The sequence below is a fragment of the Diuraphis noxia genome, unplaced genomic scaffold (assembly GCF_037042655.1).
Source record: "Diuraphis noxia isolate RWA-SAM2 unplaced genomic scaffold, SU_Dnox_SAM2 contig0004, whole genome shotgun sequence".
NCBI lineage: Eukaryota > Metazoa > Arthropoda > Insecta > Hemiptera > Aphididae > Diuraphis > Diuraphis noxia.
In genome coordinates, this window is record NW_028301714.1 from 48,909,908 (window position 1) to 48,927,822 (window position 17,915).

Consider the following 17,915-nt stretch of genomic DNA (forward strand, 5'->3'; position numbering starts at 1 on the left):
CTCTGATATTCAACAACAGGATATAATAATTATAATTTGTAAGATTGTTGTCACAGTTGATTTTTTAATCATGTAAGTATACGTAAAAATAGAAAATATTGGAAAAGCAGGTACACGTTTTTACGTGGGCAATAAATTATTGATAGGTAATAAATATTGTAGATGATTAAAAGTTAACCTTTGACTTATAGTCCAATAATTTTATAAAATACATTTTAATAATTTTTGTATGTTACAAGCCTATACATAAATACATTAAACATTGAACATAAGTATTTTATATTAAATAGGTAGTTATTATCCGAATTATCCGACAATTTTTTACCTACTATACTTTTGATCTTTTAAAATAATAATAATGATATGTACCTATCGTTCAATATAGACTATAGAGGATATGCCGGATTTTTAAAATGCAGGCACAATTTTTGAAACTACGCGTGGGTATTTTTACAATTATTATTACCTATACGTTCACTGTCAAAAATTTGTGTTCTGTCATTCTGTAGCGTATGTTATAATTTTTGACTACGCGTGGCGCATTTACAGTAGTTCAAGTTAATTAGATTTTATAATTTATTTTACAATGATACAAATACACACCCAACAGATGAAATATAATTACAATATTAATCAATTGATAAGAGAAACTGTTAAACATTTATCAAACGTACCATATATTATTTACGTCGTAGGTATAATAGCACATATAAAAATAATACTTTGTTGCAGTAAAAAAAAAATAAATGTAGGAATACTACACAAAATAGTACACATAATAAAATAAATGGAACTCTATTATTATAATTATTATTGTGCAATGTTTATTATTTGATATAAGTATTTTTTTAATTATAATTATTAATCATTCCGCGGCAACATAGGCCATTGGCTGGTTATTTTGAGTAGGTTTTTTTAACTGTGAGGAAGGTAATGGTTGATTTGAAATTCGAGTATGTATGATATGGAGTTTTCCACTAGGAAACAGAGTTATCATCCATCCGGAACTAGTCACAGCGGACGATGCGTACATTCAATCACGTTGCAATTACATACTATTTGATAAGTACATTGTTCATCTGTACTTTATAGCTATAATAGATACTTCACAGTAAGATACAGTGTGTGGATAATGAGAGAAGGTAAAGTAAGTCGCATAGCTCCTTTATTTCCACCAAAATGTTGGTCCGTATTTAAGCGAATATGGAATTAGGGATACCTAGAACTCAAAACTGCTTAGAGGGTTGGCATAGGCGTTTTGAAACCCTTGTTGGAAAATGTCATGTTGGTATTTATACAATTATAGAAATAATTAAAAAAAGACAAATTCAAATGGAACGGAGCGCTGAAAATATAGTTTATGCTGGAAGGGCTGCAGCACATAATCCAACTCGCAGAGAATACGCTGAACGAGAAAAACGTTCAAATTTATCATTTCTAAGGGGAATCACTCATAACAAGTCTGAATAACAGACATTTTAGTTGCAGCATTTATTTTCCGTGACCTATGTATTATACATTTATATATATTTATTATTATTATTCTGATGGATTTCTGCTATTAATTCTAAGATAATTATTACTAATTATTTTTTTTTTTAATTTAAAATATAAATTTAAATTAGCTCTATCTATCTAGGATTTTTAATGAAGTATTACGATGTTTTTTCGTCTCGAATGAAATATATAATAACGTAGTTGATCTGATTTTGGTTAGTTGAGAATAATTTTTGAATTGAGACACTTTAATACAGACCCACTACAGCATTACATTACATTATTGAAATTATGTTTTAAATAGATATATTAATTAGTATAAAAAAAGATATTGATACGCGTGTAGGTGAACAGGAAGAGTTTTGAGTTAACCGATTGTTAAGTAAAATATTCGCATATAATGCATATTTAAAGATATGTATAATATTGTAGAATATAGGTACATTGCTATTAATATATACATAAAACATATTAGAGCCAATATAATATATTATTATGTTTTTATAATAGGTCTGAGGGAGAGAGAGAAATGGATATTTACATCGTTTTATCTTGTACATTTTATTCAATTTTATCTTAATGTCATGTCCTTTTATACAACTCAAGTCCTCCGCGTAAAAACGCCAATTTTTTTCGCTTTCCGCCCGCGGCCAACGCTCGAATAATTCATGTAATACTAAATACATATATATATATACATAGGTACGTACACATATACACGATTCGCGTCCCTCTAAATGCGCTCTCGGCTCCTATATATCTCTCGCGTGCACAAATGGCTCTTAGATATAATTAGATAATCTCGCGACGAATATGGGCGTGGGACAAGTGTATGTTTTTATACATTTATTTTTTTTTTTTTTTAATCGCCATGCAGACACGATTTATGACGTATGATGTATCACAAAAATCCGTGCATATATATCGGTAGGTATAAATATATAATATAAAAATAAAAATACACATAGATACATCGATAGTGCTTGCAAACGTAATAAGATATACAGCGAGCGCGACCGTTTATCCGTACATAAAATGCGTGCATGCAGTGTTTCCCATGAATATTTACGAAAAAAATTTACTCGCGTTCGTGAAAAAAATTTTTTTTTTCCATACATCTCTATATAATGTACCAAATTCAGCCCAGGGCCACAAACTCCGCCCCTTATCGCGCAACACACACACACACACACTCAAAGACATACATGCTGTGCTCCGGGGGGCTCGACCTGTGTAGGAAGTATTATAGCGTACCTACTTATATTACAATAATATTATACATACATCACTCGTCGTCACTCTTCGTATAGTTCGCAAAAACTATATAGGTATAGCTTGGTCGTCGTTTAAACATATTAATATTTAAGTCAGCGAATATATGCGTACTTATTGGCTATTATCGTTAATATTATTATTTAGTGTATAACGAACTTCCCACGTGGTCTCACGACGACCACTGCTCAGCTATGCCTATATTATCTCGTATTATTGCCTATAGGGTGGAACGGGTGATAGTCTGTTTATTAATTGTACTTCGGTTATTATATCGCAGGCGACTTTAACGCATGTCGCACACAATCAAAGATTTTTAAAATCACGCATATAGTCATAATAATAATACTATATCGTATGTGTATCTACCTTAAGTTTCTGATACGCTTATTATATTATAGTATAGGTACCTATGTCCAATGCATGCATTATATCAACTGCTCCATATAGCATATTGCCACTTCCACGTATAATTGCACTTGAAAACTTATATTAAATTAATTTGGTATACTAAAGGTTGTATACAAATCGCGAGCATTCAGAGGTTAACTTATTATTAGTAAATTTAATAGATTATTAGGTTACCAGCTATTATATTGTCAGCACATAATTGTTCGTTGTTTTCACAAGTGGTTTCAAATACTATATTTTTGTATTAAGTGTTCGGCGTAAGTAAATAGGTACAATAAAACTGGTAGTAAAATAAACAATAGTGTAATATAATCCATCTACGTGTATAATATAAAGCTATATATCTATGTATAATATGTCGGAGCTATGACGCTCTCGCGGAATCTCAGTTGATATAATTAATATTAAATGTCCAATATTGTTATTTACTTATATACAGTATACTGTATTGAATCCCTTAAAAATTTCGCAAATATTAGTTTATTTTTGATGTAGTTTTTATAGTGACGTGATTAGAAAAACATACTATCTACCCTCCATGATAATTAAGACTATTTGATTATTTAACTCGATGGAGCTGGACACCCACTATTTTTAATTGGAAATATTACATTTTTATACCTATTTTTATTATTAAAAAAAAAAAAAAATATTACAAAATGATTATTTTTGTTCTAGTTTTATTTTTATTTTATCTTTATCACTGCTAATGAAAGTATACGCTTATACCTACTATACTCTTGATTCAAGCATTAATTAAAAGGTTTAAAGCCAGTTTTGTCATAGTAAAATGTAATTTACCAAGTTTTACTAAGAGGTAGCTTATATAAGTACATGAATTTTATTTTGTACCGCATCGATGAAGAGAGTTGCCACCATTCGTTAGGTACAGAAAAAATTGTATTAATATATTACAAAAAATATTTATTCTAGATATTTCTTTTTATGTGATAAACAATATAAAACTTTTTTGTTCAAAAAATATATTTTTCAATATTGCAATAATAATTGTACTATATGAAGATTAACAAAATGTTTCCGTGTAAGTATCGTGGTTGTATGAACAATAATTTTATAATATGATTTTTGGCATGATAAACTATAATAATTATGATTGAAAATAATAATTAACGCTTAATAATAGGTATTATTGGTATTATTATGATTGCATATTATATTTATAGCATTCGAGGAAAACACGTCAACCGGGAAAACATTTATAAGTTTCGTTACGAATGGTTTTTTGTATATATATATATATTTATAGTTCCTTACACATCATACATTATGATTAAAATTATTGGGAAATTAAATACCAATTTAGGCATAAAGTTTTTTTATTATCACTTAGTAATTAATATATGCGTAAAGTATTCAGAATATATTTGATTTTGTGATCAATTTTCCGATTGACCTAAATATCAATAAAAATTAAACAAGTTACTATTCATAAAATTTTGGTAAAATAATTTAAGACGTCCACAACATACCATGTATATTGTGTATAGTATATAAACTCAGAAATATTTAAACATCAAAATTCTTATTCAAAATTATCATAAAATAAAATCGTAAGGGATGGATTGTTTTAAAAAGTCTGTTTTTAATATATTTTGTTCAAACTAGTTTGACAAAAATTGAAAACTTTTTTTTAAATATGACTAGCACAATAAATTGTATATGAAAAATTAATTCTTATCGCAGATGAAATAATTACATAATCGGTCATTCCAGATTTTTTAAACCTTTTGTTTTTGAATCAACTTGTGTTTTATATTTTTTTTCTGAAATAAGAAATAAATTTATAACTAAAATCACTTGTTCTTCAACTTCTATTAGTTTAATTAATATTTACTTATTATTTGGTTTTATTTGATTGCTTTAAGTATTACTAAAATATGAAGAGTATGTTAATATTAAATTTAATAGCCGTAATAATATAAGGTTGCAATGTTGTGTATGTTTTTGATGCTTTTGAGAAATCTCAAGAAATCTTGTTATTAGTATATTGCATAGATGGGTATACCTATGGACTATATGATACCTTTGATACTTGTCAATTTGTCATGATAAAAAAATATTTTGTCAGTTAGCAATAAGATAAGTAGGTATATGCATGTCAAAAATATTATGATTGATAAAATGGTCAATGACCATTATGTTCTAAAAATATATTCTCGAGGCCAACAACTGTAAGAATAATTTTAGGCCAATCCTACATATACACATTTCTTCAAGAATATTGAGTTTTTGTCCTCACTGACATCTGCAAGAAAACAAATAGAACAAAAAAATAATAAATGAAACAGGTGTAAATACAATTATTACTTTTTAACCTTCAATAACACGTAAAAATCGTATTTTATTATAGGTGTCTGCTGTTTGCTTTCGAAATGTTGACCCAACGCGTTTGTGTTTTTTATATTCCAATAAAACTAATTAACATTAAAGTATTTAATATTACGTATTTTAACCCTTTAAAGGTTGTTTTGTGAATCACGTTTAAATGTTTCAAAATATAAATTTAAATATATTTTATATATTATGAACTATTATCATTCGTCACAATATATTTGTAAAATATTGATTTTAAATCTATCATATTTACACACAATTTAAGATATATACAATTGGAGTATCTACCTATTGAGGCAAATACAATAAATACTTTTAAACAAATTATTTTTAGCAAGTATGGACTTCTCAATTCATTTTTCACCTTTTAAACAACGCAAAAAGAACCTGAATTTATTTATAGTAATTTACTATAGATAATCTTGGACGTTAGTGTTCACTTGTAAAATTGCAAAATTGCATATTTATTTTTAATATTTGCATTTCAAAATACTACAAAATTAAGTCAAAAGCTGACTCATCAAATCTTATATAATTGTATAGGTATAAAAATAATTCTGATATGATGACCAACATCAAAAACTAATATTTTTTTTATCTACTATTATTTATTTTTATTTAATTTTTTTATAGTTTATTAAGGTTTCAACAACACAGATTTTTAGCCTAATTTAATCAAATGTTAAACAAAAAAAAAGAATATTTATTATGTATACATTACAATTTAGTATGAATTTTACAGCATTATTATTATTATTGTTATTTACAGTGGATATATTTTAGTGTTTATATTATGGAAAAATGTACCGATTGCAGCTGTGTTCTCAGCTTTGAAGGCTTGGTGCAGATAAGCAGGATTTTGAAGTATCTCGCGTGCTTCAGTGTATTTAGGGCAGGTGATGACAATGTGCTCAATCGTTAATGTTGTGTTGCGAGTACCACATATTGGTGCTGGTTCTTTTTTTTATTAGATATACATAGGTTCAGCGGGAATGACCTATTTTGGCTCGAGTGACGGTTACTTCTTCTCTTCTTCTTGTGTCGGGAGGGTAGATTAATTTCTTAACGAATAGTTTTGTATTTCTCAGTTTCTACTATTATTATTGCGTTTATAAAATACATTTGGTATAATACCTAATTTATAAATTCTACATAAATTGTAAACAATTTTTAATTATTTGCTGATTGTTGATATAAGTATTGTGAGTAGGTACATAAACGGTAATTATGAATAACATGATTAATTCATGGACATACCTATTACATATAGTTTTATTCATGTGCTGACATGACGCGTGTATGTTTGTGTATTTGAATGCGAGAGTTTTTTACATTACCTACTTTTTCTTATATCCATTTTGATCAAACAACAACGCAAGTACCTACATTGTATAAAAATAATATTAATTTTGCCAATTACGTACTTATAAGTTATATGCACTCAGATTATTTCAACATCTTCATAATAATCTTATGTGCGATGTCATCAAAGTTGTTATGAACCGGTCTCAGCATTTTTCGAATATGGTGTATGGTGTATTCATTAATTTGTATAATTATTGAAACAAATACAAATACGATCAAATTTACCCAACCATATGACATTATGTACATGGTGATAGTGATCAATTAATTAGAAAAAAATTTTTAAACGTATATGGGACATGGGTGAATAATATTCATTCCACCTCGTGATCATTCTTCGTTCTTTATTTTGTAATCTCCATCACCACCTGCCTGTTTACCAGTATTTCTGTATCTTACATATTATAATGTTAACTTATTATTGTATTTACTAAAATATTTTATATTTGGTTGATTGGTTTATTGTTGTTTGCTTAAATTTTATAACATATGCTATACTTATATTGGGTGAATCTTCTATCATTAAATATTATGAAGTCTCCATATTTCAAAAGTATGACTGCTTTTGAAAAAGTTTTTTCATAGTTTTTCTAGTCAAAAAACTAAATTTTTGTTTTTGTTTTTAAATTCAGACAACATACAGTTTTAATTTTTTTTTCTAATTCAGTATATTTTTGATTTTTCTAAGTATTTCGATAATATGTCATAAGAATTTCATTCAAGGCGAGTACCTAATTTATGAGTTATAAGCACCTATTTTAACTTTTAAGTTTATATGAGCAGAGTGAAGTGGTACGCGGTTATCCTGCAACATTTTGGTTCACTACTCCACTCATCTAAACTTATAACTCATAAACTACTAATTCTAAATTTGGATTTATGTTAGATGGATAGTCTGATATGTATAACAATATGTATATGTTACAGGGGCGTATTTAGATTTTTTTTTGGGGGGGATGTGGTATTTTCTCCAACTGAAATTCTCAATTCAGCCTATATGAGTTAGTAAATGTACATCTGATAGGACATAATAAGCAGACTTCATAAACAATTCCTGGATTTCGGGGGGGGGGGGGCTGAAGCCCCCTCAGCCACCCCTATAAATACGCCCCTGATATGTTATATATTTATACGTCGATATTATTATTTTGGTTGACGCTGATGTAAAACCTTAAGAATCTAATTGTATCTCTGATTTTAAAGTATGCCCTTGTACATCGGAACGAGATCAATGGATTGCGTATTGATAGACGTATAATATGGTAAAATAATATCAACACGATAATAATTATATTTTAATTGTTGAATCATGTTCTTAAATCGAGTTTGTCATTACGCGACGTGTGCTCCTCAGGTGAGTGTAAATCATATTTAAAATTATAAAATCGTTATTTTTATTTTTATTTTCAGTGTCTAAGTAACACTGTCCACACAACTCCGACATCCTATTATTAATTATTGTTATTAATAAGTGTTGCTTCGTTGACGTTTGTGATGGCATGTTTTTATCTTTTATAGCTAAATGAAAATATTTTTAAAAAGCATATTATATAATAACGATTTGACGTCGTCTGTTCCGCGAAGTTACCAGTATAATTATACTATAGCGTCACTATGAATTCATGAATAATTTAATTATGCACGAGATCTGACATTGTACAAGTAAATGTTCTATGAAATTTGATCAATACATTTTACTTTATAAATCGCCTAAAATTGTTATGTTGTTTTATGTGATTAATTATGCCATTTTGATTAGTTATGTTATAGTATAATAATTTTTTTTATCATCTGATTTTGAACTACATCAGTATAAATTTCGTAAACAATTAACTTTTCGCTTTTTTCGGGGTATACAACTCAAAACCACTAAATTCTCCAAAAATACTATATATTTTACTTCTAAAGAAGCCGCACCAGCTTAATATATATTAATACCTATAATTATTCAATTTTTTTTTCTCAAACAAAGAGCCAGATAGGAATATTATACCACACACATCTACTAACTAGCTCTACGTTATCTTGATAACATAAATCTTTTGCATACGTACGTAACCCTAAAATGACGACCCACCCAAAATGTGACTACCCACATACAAGGATATTATCAACTTATTTATTATTTTCGTTACAATATAATATTTGGATTTAATGTAATAATAATAACAATAATATACTGTAAAATGTTAGCACTAGAAAGCGATGCGGGGAAAAATGCTATAAAATCTTATTAAAATCCAACGTTGGCGCACTATAGAGTAGGTACACGCTTTTCGGAAATGTAAAATCATCGCATTATATTACATTAAAATGTCCCCAATTTAAACGCCTGTTTACTAAATAAACCAAAGTTAAATATGTTGCACACAATTGTCCAGTAAATATCATAATATATTAACAAAATATGTATGTTATTAAATAAATAAATGTACACGTCGCACCCACGAACTAAAACCGCAACCATAAATAAAAGTGATTTACTGAGATAATAAAATAGTAGGCAATAGGAGATTTAAAAAAATTAATTTCCAGATACTAGATGTAAAAACTTCAAAGAGTGCACCGATGGACAAGCGCTAATGTAAAAAAATAAACGTATTCGTTTTTATTAGGTACCTACCTACCTATTCTATTACAGAGGAGGTAGATATGGGTTTTATTATAAAACTTGTAAGTTCTTTAATTCTATTATAAATACTTTAAATAGCTTGTAGCCATAATAATATATCCATAATGTGTTATGTTATTTATTTTTTCGCATATTATAATATACGTAAATTGTATTATTATTAATTTTTTTTTTTATTTATTTAAATAAGGCTTCAACTCCTGAGGTTATTAGCCTGTAACAATTACAATTATTTTGTTGTGTAAATTAAATGAGTGGTCATCCCAGTGTCTTTTTAAATGAAGCAAATATAATTTATGTTTATTTTAGTTTTTAGACTTATCTTTTTAAACATAATTTGGCGTTGATAAATATTATTGACTACCTAATAGGATTTTAACATATTTAATGACACTATATAAATATAATTTTTTTAAATTAAGAAATATTAGTAGGTATCTACATTACTTGAGCATTTTCTATTAATTTCCTGGATTTATATATTATATTAGCGTATATTACACACTTATATACTAGGTACTATAGACTATAGTACTATTAACTATTAAATATTAATTAAATTATGTTATAAATTATATTTGAATTTGTAATGATTATTTCAAAAGCATAAAATATTATCATTAGATAATAAATTAATTGAACGTCAACCGGTAGTAATCAAAGAGGATGCTATGTGATAGAATAAGATAAATTATTTCATATTTGTCTATTTAACACCACCTTTAATAGTGGTCTTAAACAGAAATGTATATTACCTATGTGCAACTCAATCATCTGATAAATTGAAATCAGTACAACCATTTTATTACCTCGAAAAGGATGTGTGCAAAGGCCAAAGGATTGTCGAAAAGTTCTTTAGGATTATGTTGGTATACTTACGAATTAAGTCAACCTTCGAAATCATGGTTTTTTAATTAGCTTAAAATAAATATTTCATATAGGTAGTATTAATGTTATTGATATTGTTTTAAAGTTATAGTCTATTATGTCACAGTGGCGTGCAGATCTCTTTTTCCATGTGGGGCAAAGCTAATTTTTTTCACCCACCATCCACCTAAAACTAAAAGTTACAAATAATATATGTTTTATTAAGGGCCTCTCTACAGTTATATGAAAACAAAATATTTATTAAATAAAAAAATAAAAATAAATCCACACCCACCCCACATTCAAGTGGGGCCCAGGCCCCATTTGTGTTTTGTCTGCACGCCACTGTTATGCCATATGATGGGTATATTATGTATAATATAGTACAGCAACGCGAGGTGTATTATTTAGTGGATATGCTTTATGAATTATAGGATCTCTACTCAAAACAACAATTTTTTTTTTTTTAAATATGTATTGTACCTAACATCTTTATGCCTATCACTGCGTTTAAATATTGTTTGATTAGTGTGTTATTTTATTTGACTAAGTTTTATAAAATATTAGTGGTTTTTTAAGTTTAAGTATAATGGGTGTCACTTTAATACTCAGCAGTTGAGACAGTAGGTAGGTTATTATCGTGTAATAATAACATTTTACCAGGGAGGTACGAGACATATTAAAAAAAAAAAATAATTAACTGATTATATTACATAATAATTGTATTTTTAATTAAATATATAAAATTAAAAAAATCTGGATACTGATAATTAAACTACATATGATTATTTTACTGTTAGAAAAAGAAAAACAGTTCAAAATTAGAATATTAAATATTCAGTTTAACATGAAACAGAACTTTAAAAAAATTTACTTTTATAATACCTAAGCCAATATGAAGAACATTCACTCGCTCTTAGAATGTTCTCCTAAATCTATCCCTGCTTATTAGGTTATAACTTAAATTAATTAACTAAATTAATGCCTTCTACTGCATATGTGTTTCCAACCACAATGGGAAAACGGGTTGTTTTAAAAATACATTTCTCGAAAGCAATGAATATTCATTCTCCAAATAGCCAGCACGACCAACCTTTTTGAAGTACAATAGAATAAAAGCCAGGATATCCGATATTTACGCCAGATTTAGACATTGTAAAATAATAATTTTTTAAAACGATTGTTCAATCTGAATTGTTTTTGACCATTTTCAATAAATTTTGAACCATTTAGTTCATCTAAAATAATAACCTCAACTTTAAACGTTCTACAATAAATTATTAAAATATCGGCGACGTCGACAAGTTAAATCTCGTTTTTCACAGCTAACATATAAAACTTTTTTGTGATTTATAAAATAAATGCATCTGTCAGTCATTAATCATTATTAAAAAAAAATATATTTTAAAACAATTAAATTTTACAGGAATATAATTTTTTTAAAGATCAATTATATTTAAAATTTTTTAATAATACTTAATATACTTAATAGTGATCTGTGTTTTTAGATTCATGACATTTCTAGAAGGGTCCACAAGAGTCATGACTTTTGGCTTATTGCCGTCATCATGCCACCTCATCTAACCACTGGATCGTAATTCAGTAATTGTGTTTCCTATTATTTTCTTTGTTTGAGAATACAACAATAACGCACCATTATGATGTGTCTATTGAATTGAAAAAAAATAAATAGTTCCCGACTATGGATGTCCACAAAATCGTGTTGGTTATTAGTGATGTTACGTTAGCAAATTTATCGTGATTCGGCGCATTGTATAGGCAATATAGACACATTTCCTTAATGGAACAATTTGAATCGATCGAAAATTTATTTGTAGCATATTTATTACGGTACCGTACATAAAGTTTTTTATATAATATTATAGTATTTAATTCCTATTCATCTCCTGAATAACCATTGATGTTTATAATCCTATAGTTCACGTAGGTAATACTCCATGATAATTTATTCTTATTTTTGAATAACATTTTTATTTACAATGTTATACAATAGGTGAATCGAATGACTTTTAACGACAGGAACGGGAAGTCGCTCAATAGTGGTCTTGTTTTAGGAAGAGAGTAAGTCTCTCTCTACACCAGTTCTTTTAAACGCACCTGAGATATGTTTGAACAAAAGATGAGTAATCTCATGATTTGTGTAGTGAGTATTGAAAGTTTTGTGTATTTTTTTTTTTTTTGTAGGTGAGCGTAGCAAGGTTATTTTAAGTTTGGAATGCAAATGTCTTTATGTAGTGATTCATTAGTGATGTACCAGGGAGTGCTTGTTATTAAGCGTCCCATAATAATATAATACTAAATGTATATATTAATGACTAAAGTGTCAACTTATAACATTAAAAACAAAAAAGTTGAAATAAATATATCACAAATATTCAACTGCAAATAATAGATAATTGTTTATGATACTATAATATTATGCCATTAATTTTTTTGCAAGTTCTCAATTTATAAATAGGAACATTATTTAATGAGAAACAAAATAGAAATTTAAGTTATTAAACATTTATTACACAAAATCTAATTTTGAACCATTAATTTATGGAATTCTGTTTCAATGTGTAGTACCTATTAAATGGTACAACCATTTCTTTATACTAAGTATATTCATATAAAAATATGTTTTGTCCCACTTTTGAGCACAACCACGTTTTCAATATTATAATTTATAGCTTACAAACATAAATGAAATCAAATAGAAAACAAATTTATTATAATTGAATAAAATGTGATTTAAAAAATATTGGAAATTATTTGAACTTAAATCATATGAAAATAATTAAATCATAATAAACTACAATTAAAATACCAAAACACCCAAATAGAAGCAATTAGTAAAAATTAAAAAATTAAAAGAATGACTTAGCTTTTGATTAAATTAATTATAATGTAAAAATTAAAAACATTATTACGGACATTCCTAAATGTAAAATTTAATAATAAAAATTGAATTTTTATATCGACAGGGATTTATATTAATAATATAATAATCAATATTCTCCCCCACAAATATACCAATGCATTATTATTGTATACTATTTCACACAATTATATTTGAATAGTTTTAATAACATGATCATTTTCAATACATTATGATTTCTAATAATTATAAACAACATAATCATCAGGACACATCAAACTTAAAAAATTGAACAATAATTACATCAATTATTAAACTCTTAAATTCATTTTGAAAATGTTGTTTGTGAGCATAATAAAAACAAAGGAACACAGTGGATGTTTGTATATGTTAAATGATACAACATGCAAAACTGTTGTATAAATTATTAGGGAGTAGAACAATGGATATCACAATGGGGATAAAATGAATTTATGAATTTGGTGTAGAAACCTTACAGTAAATATACAAATACAGTACAATTTTTAAAGGAATCACTTTAAAAAAAAAATGTATTTACTTCACACAATTTTAGGATATTGTGCTTGGTTTAATCTGGTTATAAAAAGTACACATTTTTTTTTTGTTTGATGATTTTCTTTAATTTTAAATTCAAAAGAGAAAATAATAATCATAATCATACATTACACGATAAAATGACAATACTTAAAACAATGAATTTAAACAAAAATATAATATATTATTATGTAATATATATTATTTGTTTAAAAAACCTTATTTTGACTAGCTTTACACAAATTTTAATAAGAACAAATTTGAATTCAATTACTATTTAATACAAAACGTATAAAAGTTAACTTAAATTGGCTTATATATTTATACAATGTACAAAAAAAAAAACAAAGTCTATGTATCGTATTTATAATACATATTTCATCTAAATTTAATTTTGAATTTTGCTAGATTCAATGTACATATACAAAAAAAAAAAAAAACAAATAAAACAAAAACGTTTGTATAAATTGGTTGCTTTGTTCAAGTAAATCAATGTATTTTTTTTTTAAATAACAAACGTTAAAGTTTTATGTTTTGAGCAATTTATCACATTTTCTCACATAATAATCATTATTCACTTGGAATTATAAATTATTACACGCACATACACACACACACACACATACACACACACACACATATATATATATATATATATTATCAAAAAAAGTAGTTAACTGAATTAAAAAAAATTATATCAGAAAAAACATATACATGTGCAGATAGTTTTCAAAAATCAGTTCATATTATAAACACAATGCTGATAATATCATAAATCATAATTTGTTTTCGAATAGTAAAAAAAAAAAAAAATAAATAGTAATCATAAACGCTTGTTTATATATAGATGACGTTTTTGAAGAGACTATTGAAATGTTTAAGAGGAAATAGACGAAGAATCGTATAATATAATTTAAATCATACAAACGTATTACGTTCAAATGTTATTAGTACCATATAATATTTTAATAGTTAACGAGTAGGCTAAGACGCGTATAATTATCAATTTTCGAGCACAAGAGGGGATGAGAGTCTAAACGAATTCGGAGCTCGCCACCGCCGTCTGTAGAAGAAGGGGAACAGAAAGACAGTGACGGCCACAAATTGGACAATAACAATAATAATATTAGTAAAATAATCAGAAAAATAACCGTGTGATAATAATAATAATAATAATAACAATAAGGTCGTTGCTGCGGACTAGATGCGGCGGAGGTTCGGGCGGCTGGCCGTCAGAAAAGGTCCGACGACGACAGTGGCGACGACGCCGACGACTTGTCCAGCGCCGGTCGGGCGGCGAGTCCAGCGCGATGCACCTGGAGTTTGCGTATCCGCGACTGGACCGTTTCGCACTTGAGCTCGCTGCACCGGGCGTATCGGCCGCTGCCGCCGTTGGCCTTGATCTCGCGTATCACCACCACGTTGCCGTTTCGCTCGCGCATCAGTTCCAGGCCCACGCACCGGTTGTCCCGCGGTCCAGACACGCCGTTCGCCACACCGGCGCCGGTCTTGTCGTCGAACACCCGCAGTCGAGCGGCCGGCCGGCAGTCACCGCACCCGTTGGCGAACTGCGACATTGCCCGGGCCACGGCGCCGCTGCACTCCTTAGGCCATTTCCTGCGATCGCCACCGGAAGTGTCCCAGACGTTGAAGCAGGACGCGGACATTTTACCCAGCCTCCGGGTCTGCCGCAACAGGTCGGCGGATGACGGTCGACACCACGACGACGACGAAGAGGAGGACGAGGACGACGGATTGTCCAGCGAGTCTTCCAGCGATATGATGCTGGACCGGTCGCTGCTCGAATCGATCGAGAACTCGCTGACGGTATCGCTGCTGCAGTCGCTCACCGACGAGGTGTCAGCGCTGCTGCTGTTGGGCGTCGACGACGTGGACGGTGCTCGCGGCCGGTGGTGGTATTCCGGGTGGTGAAGTAGCTGAGATGACGGTGACGGTGGCGGCGATGGCTCATCCACCACGTACACCCTGCGGAAAGTAAATGGCACCATGTCGCGGCCATCGACACGCGCCAGTCCTCCGACCGGCATGGTCTGCGTGCCGTTGGCACGGCTCAGAGTCCGGCCCGACGGGGCGGCCGCGTTGGTGGTGCGTGGAGGAGACGGATTCGATTCGCTGACCATCCGTTCGTAGCTGTCGGCCAGTTCGCGGTCCAACCGCTTGACCAGCGACTCCATGTTGTCCTTGAAAGACTTTCGCCGAGACGCGCTCATCGCCGGAACGGGCGAGTTGTCGCAGCTCTTTGACAGGGCGGCAAACTTTTTCTGTTGTTGTTGGTGTTGGTGGTGTGTTTGTTGTTGTTGCTGTTGTTGGTGTTGGTGGTGTTGTTTGACGGCAGTCGTCACGGGGGTAGTGTTGGCGGCAGTGACGTGATCCACGACGTCTGACAGAGCGTTGGTCACTATTGCGCAGATCGACGAATCGGACGCGTTGCTGCTGCTGCTCCCGCCGCCGTCTTGTCCACTGAATATCCTCGAGGGCGTCGTGCACGTCGCTGTCGTCGTTGTCAGCATTCTGTGAAACCAACCGTGTTCCAAGCAGTCCTTGGCAGTGAGGCGATCCCTGCAAATCATAATAATATTTTAATAGGTGGTATAATTTATAATTTCGGATTTGCATAATTATATAAGGTTTAAGAATTATGAGGATAAAAAATTAATCGTTCTCCACTTTACTGCAGTTGTCCTACGCGAATCGGTTTAGCTAATGTACCTATGTCAGATAAAGATTAGTTTACGCATATTATTTGAAAATGAAAATCGATGACATTTTGAACTTTCACAAAATGTCTGAAATATTTAATAGGATGATAAAATATAACCAACTCTGTTCAATGACGATATAGAAATGAAAATGTGTAGTATTTTATAACTAAAAGTTGTGTGGTTCCTACATAATATATACAATATAAATCATAACATTAAGACGGAATCAACAACGCCAGATATTAAATTTAATATTTCAACGGTTTTTCATGATATAATTTGTAAAACAGAGACCCAGAGTAGGACAGGTATCTAATAACGATTTGAAATATTAATTTACTATTGACAGAAAAAAAGTAAAATATATCCATGTTGAACTTCTGTGAGACATAAAACATATTATGCAACAAATAATTTAAAATAAGAACGAAAATTGGAACATGAAAATACTAACTACTATATATTTATTTTAATAATAAAAATGTCATCGTCAGAGCCAATTTTAACGGCAATATAAAAGTAATAATTCGTATACGTCATATCAAGTCGATTCTAAGTATTAAAAGAAAATCCCATCGGATTAAATCGATGATTTCACTGTTCTGTAACGTATTATTTTATTCCAATTAAACGCGTTTATAATTGGTCAATTAGTTATGTTATTGCATTGCTGCTGCAATTGAGTCAATCATCTTTTTCAAATAATATTATCTTTACAGGATAGGTATCTATTCAGAATGAAAAATAATATTTTCATTCAAATCATCGCACTTATCGATGGTTACATAACCCCTAGGAGTAAACTATAATTTATATAATATACTCGTATATAACTGAATATACGTGAACGGATACTAATAATAAGTAATTACAAGTATCTATCTACTCCATATTATATTATAACTGGTTGGACGAATATCATCAGACATAACGGCGGATGTTTTTTTCTTCTCAAATCGATATTATCATATTCCTAAAGTACGAGTGTATGACATATTTTTTTTCTATCGCGCTGATTAAAAATTATATTGATCACAACAACAGATTTATATTTTATATTAGGTACTTATAAGCATATATGCACCCAGGACAACTTACTTAGGGTTTTTCACCATCAGCTTCTTCATGAGATCAATAGCATCCTCAGATATATCCTGAAATAGATCTTCAGGAAAATCGAGCTTGCATTGTGATATGTTGCAGAACGTTTCCTGTTTTGTGTCGCCGCCAAACGGCGAACACCCAGTCAACAGTACGTACAATAGGACTCCAATGGACCTGCGAAGAAAAACAAGACATTTTAGCATATAATCAAGGAAATATATAATAAATAAAGCTTAGGTAATGTCGCGTAGTA

At 29.8% G+C, this 17,915-nt stretch overlaps 1 protein-coding gene across 2 annotated transcripts in view; it reads right to left on the minus strand.

Moving 5' to 3' along the window:
- Nucleotides 1-14,411: 14,411 nt before the first annotated feature.
- LOC107167797 (uncharacterized) overlaps nt 14,412-17,915 on the minus strand; it is a 57,497-nt gene continuing 53,993 nt past the window's right edge. For both annotated transcript variants that reach the window (XM_015516983.2, XM_089226407.1), the window contains exons 5-6: nt 17,657-17,836; nt 14,412-16,415 (exon numbers count right to left, since the gene is read on the minus strand). In XM_015516983.2, coding sequence (XP_015372469.2) covers nt 15,068-16,415; nt 17,657-17,836 — 1,528 coding nt within the window. In that variant the 3' untranslated portion in view covers nt 14,412-15,067. The remainder of the gene's footprint in view (nt 16,416-17,656; nt 17,837-17,915) is intronic.